This window comes from Arachis stenosperma, chromosome 2 (assembly GCF_014773155.1).
Source record: "Arachis stenosperma cultivar V10309 chromosome 2, arast.V10309.gnm1.PFL2, whole genome shotgun sequence".
In the NCBI taxonomy this organism is placed as follows: Eukaryota; Viridiplantae; Streptophyta; class Magnoliopsida; order Fabales; family Fabaceae; genus Arachis; species Arachis stenosperma.
Window position 1 is genome coordinate 46,619,218 of NC_080378.1, and position 6,459 is coordinate 46,625,676.

Sequence of the window (6,459 nt, forward strand, 5' to 3'; positions counted from 1 at the left end):
AAGTAAAGTTAGAGTGCTACGTTGCACTTGAGGTGAGGAGTGATTAATACCTAGGCTTGACATTTAATGCAAGTTGCTCACAATGCAACTAATCAAGAGGTATGACTATGGTTGGTGATGAATGGTTCGGTTATACAGTGGCTGGAAGAAGAGAATAATTTAGTGTTAATCATGGTTGGTCAATCATCTTTCATGCTTAACCAAGGTTTAATGTATTGGAGTAAAGCATGGTTCGATCACCACATGAGAAGGAAAGAGAGGCCTAATCATAGTTAGCTTATCATCACATGATCCATTTACTTGATGATTAGTATGGTTTGGTTTCAAAGTAGGGGGCTGTTTCGGTGGAACAAGGGAGGAGAGAAGAGTGTTGTCAAGGTCTTAATCATGGATAAATAAGGAGGGGCATTTTGGTCCAAAGAGAAAAAGAGTGATTAAAAAGTGTGATAATGTGTTAACTTGTTTTGATAATGTATTGGGGCTTTTCTTTAATTAATTCATCACTTGCTAAATTAATTATACGATGATTAATCTAGATAAGTGATTAAATTTGTGTGGAGATTAATCTAGAGAGAGATTAACTAATCATGGTTAAAATTTTAATTACCGACTCTCGCCATCAAAATTTTAAACAAAAAGAATTACTGACGCGATGAAAAACATCGTCACAAAATACTTCCGTTCTAACTATATCCAACTGATATATACATTTAGGTTTAATTATTTTATTGGTTCTATAGTTTTGTAAAATTTTTAATTAGGTTTTTATATTTTTTTATTTTTTAATTGGTTTTTGCACTAATTCTTTTTTTTCAATTAAGTCCCTCTTGGCAGTAATTGATTTAATTTTATAGGGACCTAACTAAAAAAAAAATTAATACAAAAACCCAAATAAAAGAAAAAAAAATATAGAGACCCAATTAAAAAAAAATTAGTACAAAAACTTAATTAAAAAAAATATAGAGATCTAATTAAAATTTTGCGAAATTATAGAGATTAACAGAATAATTAAATTTATTATGATATAACTTTTTGCTTTAAGAATTACATAGATTATTTTATAATAAATTTTAACATAAAAATTCATCTATTATTTTTAATTATTTAAAAGATTGTGTACAAAAAATCTATAATAATAAATTTTCGTGCATGCATGGCACGGATCTAAATCTAATTACACTATAATAGAAAATGTACCTTCTAGGTTTTTGTTTCATGTCGTCGGAATTCTTACCATATAATATTTGTTTTGAGAATTATTTAAAATGATAATTTGTATATGAACGCGAGGTCTAGACTTTTTTTGAAGCAGAGACCGACTTGTTCTAGAGTCGAAGTGCCATTGTGTCCGAGTACCTTATGAGGAGGTGGGGGTGGTACCTGCAAGAGACTCTAATATTTAAGTTAGCAAGGGTTTTGAACAGAGATTTTTAGTAGATTGGAACGTGAATATATCTGAGATGTGTCAGTATATTTATAGCAAAATAGATAATTATCTTTTGAAGTAGTTCTACCTTTATTGGTGGATAATCATTTCCTGTACTTTTGATAATTTGTTGAGATCTATCTTTTAGAGGAGATAGATATAGTAGAAGAGATTTGAGAAGATATTTACTTATTTGGATAATTGAAATTGATTCTTCTTGTGGTGTCCGACGTCTTAAAAGAGGCTACCTTTGAAGAGCCTTTATCCTTAATGGACTTAGTTGCATTTGGGTCAGAATATAAATAATATTTTTTCACATTTTTTTTATTTGAGAAAAAAATTAACGAGAGAAATCATTTTTCATCAAAATGTTCTAATTCCAATTCCATGAGTAGAGAGATAAATAAAATAAAAAAAAAGAGCAATAGAGATATACTAATAATTATGTAATGATTTGTAATTAATTGAGTCATTATTATTATTAAAACAAGAATTCAGTATATACCCCCATTCTATAATAGAAACAAGTAAATAATATGTTGTTCTCGTTTTTGTTTTTTTTGGAAAGGGGGTAATAATTGGGTGTGGAAATTCGAAGCATATGCAATATTTGGCATATTTTTGAGTTGTTTATGGCCTCATCAGGGAAGGGCATAACTTGTTATGGGTATGAGGCCTCATCCTTAGGTCGTCCGAAAGTTGTGCCACCAAAATCTGAGCCATTTGAAAACGGAAAACAGCAACATCCTAAACACATAGGCATTATCGCATCATGCAAAAATACGAGAGTGAAAGTTGTTGCAGGAGGCTCGTTGATGATGAGTTAGTTACATCACAATCAGTCTGGTGCATGTTACGTTGATTACAGGAGGTTGGAGGACTCAAGATCATATATAATACAATGCATGCAGCATGTTCCTAATAAAGACGAAGTAGCCATTGAATGTCGTATTTTTACGCTGCTTATTCGAATTCTACTTGTACCATATCAAATGATAATAATTCTGAAATGACCAAAGTCAACGATCCTTCCATCAGCCCCATCAGACAAATCTCTGCATCCTCTTCTCCTGACATTACTACCAACAAGAATGACAAGAAAAAGAAGGTTCTATATATATTCCTGCATTATGCCTTCCTTCAATTATAATTGCTTATCTTTATATTTATTTATTTATTTCTTTTGTTTGGTTCAAGTCTCTCCTTCCCAAGATTTTCGGTTCAAAGAGAACTGGGAGAGGCTCAGACGATGATGCTTTCACCAAGCCGCACGAGGAAGGAGATCAAGGAGTTACTCTTGGTAATTTCTCTTTCACTTCCACCCCTCTTCTTTGTCATTGTTGCTTTAATTTTCTTTTGATGAGTGTTCTTTTTCATGTCCAAAGATTTGGAGAAGAAGATTGAATCCAGAAGAAAAGCTTTAATGGAAGTGTCTGCCTTCATGAGAAAAAGCTTCTCGGGTATACATACGTACATATTATTGTTGCATGGAATTATTTTTTTTTTTCAATAATGCTAAGGAACCAACTCTCTATAAGCCAAGAATCAGCCAAATGCCTTTAGATAAATCTAAAACCTCTACGTAGATGGTACTTATGCTAGACATTAGGATGTTTCTTCTACTAAGTATTAGAATATTTCTTTTTCATACTAAATAGATGTTCTTTTATATATTTTTTAAATGATTTACTGCAGCCGTGAAGAAGAAGTGGGTTCCGTAGAGATTTTACCGTGATTCTAGCCAAGAATACCTCAACGTATCTCTTCACACTTGAATTTGGCATTAAAACTAATTAATAACAAATATTTTAATATATAAATAAATAAAATTAATTAAAATCATTATAAATAATTAAGTTGTTTAATTTTTGACTGATCATCTCTTGATTCCATATACTTTTCTTTTTTTTTTTACATTCCCTTAAATTACTTTTCATATCCAATTTCGCGGCTTGAATTTACATTGAGAAACATTTGGGTCAATGCTACGTTCTGGATCATCCAACTCGTACATTTGTTGGTAGCTTACCTAACAACAAAAAATATTGCCTATTCGGAAGGATGTTTTTGATCAAGGGGAAAAGGAAATCTTTTATTTGTTGTTTAGGTATTTATTTTCGACAGCAATACCTAATAAAGCCACATATATAACTACCAACTGTGTTAAGCATCATGGTTAGAAGGAGTGTCTTTGTATACCCATTGCAATTATATACTAGTCAAGATAATAGGATAAAGCATGACCTTAGTTACTTATATGTGCTAACAGAAAGGGAGACTAGCCCAGGAATCGAAGGCCTAAATTTGTCAACTTTTGAACGACCTGTGGGTCCAGAAACTGAAAGACAGAGTTTCAGGTTTGGTACTTTTCTTTGCTTGTTGTAGTGAGATTAAAAACTCGTGTTAGTAAGACATCGGTTTATAATAAATTAATAATCTCTGGGAATGCTTGTAGGATATTTGTTGCCACTTGGAATGTAGGAGGAAAATCTCCAAACTATGATCTGAACCTTCAAGATTTCTTGCTAGTGGAGGGCTCTGCAGATGTATATGTATTGGGGTGAGTTTACAATTACATGATGCATGGTGGCAAGGCAAGAAGCTAATAAGTAAACTTTGAGTTGAGTTGGCTGACATATATATACTTGTGTCTGTGTTTGATTAAGGTTTCAAGAAATAGTTCCCCTAAGCGCTGGGAATGTATTGGTAATAGAAGACAACGAACCTGCAACAAAGTGGTTAACATTGATAAGTCAGGCACTAAACAGGCCAAGAAACGAGTACAACGATCCGTATGATTTGAACTTGAAGAACTCGAGGGAGTTGAAAGGGCCTACAAGTCTAAACTTCTTTCAGAAGTCGTCTCTGAAAATTGTGAGCAAAAGCTTCAGAGCAGAGGGCAGCAGCCTCCTTAAGGCATGCAATTGTCCAGTGGAATCTCCAACCAGCAGAGACAGAAGGAGGGTGAGAAAGTTTAGTGACCCTGTTAGTAAGATAGATAATGAGATTCGTGGTGAGATTAGCATGGAAGAGTTGCTCTCCATTGCAGAGATACCAATGACTTCCCAAAACAAGTATTCCCTTATATCAAGTAAGCAAATGGTTGGCATTTTTCTCACTGTATGGACTAAGAAGGAGTTGGTACCTCACATTGGCCATCTTAGAGTAGATACTGTTGGAACGGGAATCATGGGTTGCCTAGGTAACAAGGTACATATCTGTGTACATTCATAATCATAATCATATTGTGGTTTCCAAGACTAATAAATAAATAATAGTAGTGCATGTGAAATGATAATTGGTTTGCAGGGGTGTATATCAATGAGCATGACAATACATCAAACAAGCTTTTGTTTCATCTGTAGTCACTTGGCTTCTGGGGAGAAAGAAGGTGATGAGATAAAGAGGAATGCTGATGTAGCTGAGATCCTCAAAGGGATACAGTTCCCTAGGATTTGCAAGAACCCTTGTGCCAAAGCCCCTGAAAAGATTGTTGACCACGAGTAAGTAGTATTTCTATTATTATACCAAGTTTCTTAATTGTAAAATCCCTTGTTTAATATCTGCATCTTTTGCAGACGAATAATATGGCTAGGTGATTTGAACTATCGGGTGGCTTTGAGTTATGAAGAAACAAGGGTCCTCTTGGAGGATAATAACTGGGACACTTTGTTAGAAAAAGATCAAGTGAGTGTTTTATGCTTTCTAGTTCTCACATAACATTATTATTACTTTTGATTGTATTGACTTGTATACATGTTTTTCACAGTTGAACATTGAAAGAGAGGCAGGAAGGGTGTTCAATGGATTCCAAGAGGGAAGGATCTTATTTGCCCCAACTTACAAGTATTCTCAAAATTCAGACTCCTATGCCGGGGAGACTGTCAAATCCAAGAAAAAACGCAGAACCCCAGCATGGTACTACTATATATATATGTATATATATATATATATATATATGAATGAAGAAATCCATTTCAATAACCACTTATGTTGAATAATTTTCAGGTGTGATAGAATACTATGGCGTGGCAAAGGCATTGAACAACTATCATATATACGAGGAGAGTCAAGGTTCTCTGACCACAGGCCCGTTTGTGCTGTCTTCTCTGTGGATGTGGAAGTTAGAAACAGAAACAACAGGTTCAGGAAGGGTTACTCGTATGCTCACCCAAGACTTGAATTCGAAGATGTAATGCCTCAAAGACATAGTTTCTATGATTAATTCAATCTAATATCCTCCCAATTAACCAAACTTGTATATTTCCTTAGGATCTGTAGAACAACGATATTTCATTTCAACATTATTCTTTAATTCATTACTTCTCTCCTTCTCCAATGTGTTCATATATAACAGCAGAGCAAAACCACAAAGCACATAATCCTGTTGTGCAAGCAAAACATATAACTTTTTTGTACTTTCTTCTGATTATATTAATTACTAGATCGATAAGAATATATAGTACAATTATAATTACTTAGGTCGCTTCTAGGTCTCGTGTGATCTGTTATGGGTTGGATTTAGATTAAGTTCAAGCAAGTTATTGTTATCTCCTTTTTCTTCCCATTGGAGTTGTGATGCTGCATGCAATCCAAGATCTTCATGAATGTTGGCATTCAAGCAGAAGAGTCCATAATCTTGTGGTGTGGTGTTACCCGCTGCAATCTCAGCCAACTCATCGAGCTGAGAAATAAGGTCCTCGTTCCGAAATGATTATTATTTATTGGAGAATGCTAGGGGAACAATTATCTTGAACAACATGAACAACCACCAATCACACTACACCCTAATTTAATGCTACTAATTAAATTTAAGATTAATTTACTCTTTTAACCTTATTAATTTACATTGTTCAAATATTATTCAAAAATATTGTTAGTTTCCTATACTTTTTTTTATTTAAAACATTGTGAACCCTTAAATGATTAATTAAACATATTTAGTCAAACATATCAACTCATTTAATGGTCTACGATACTATTTTTATATAAAGATATCATCATGAAAATATTCACTTTATTTAATTATATCT

General features: G+C 33.4%; 1 protein-coding gene across 1 annotated transcript; it reads left to right on the forward strand.

Moving 5' to 3' along the window:
- The first annotated feature begins 2,369 nt into the window (after positions 1 to 2,369).
- Positions 2,370 to 5,651, forward strand: LOC130962846 (type I inositol polyphosphate 5-phosphatase 5-like). Its single transcript, XM_057889007.1, has 10 exons — positions 2,370 to 2,534; positions 2,624 to 2,726; positions 2,812 to 2,886; positions 3,696 to 3,783; positions 3,882 to 3,986; positions 4,093 to 4,636; positions 4,736 to 4,929; positions 5,005 to 5,113; positions 5,196 to 5,344; positions 5,435 to 5,651. The coding sequence occupies exons 1-10, from the start codon at positions 2,370 to 2,372 to the stop codon at positions 5,649 to 5,651; spliced, it is 1,749 nt and encodes a 582-aa protein (XP_057744990.1).
- Positions 5,652 to 6,459: the final 808 nt, after the last annotated feature.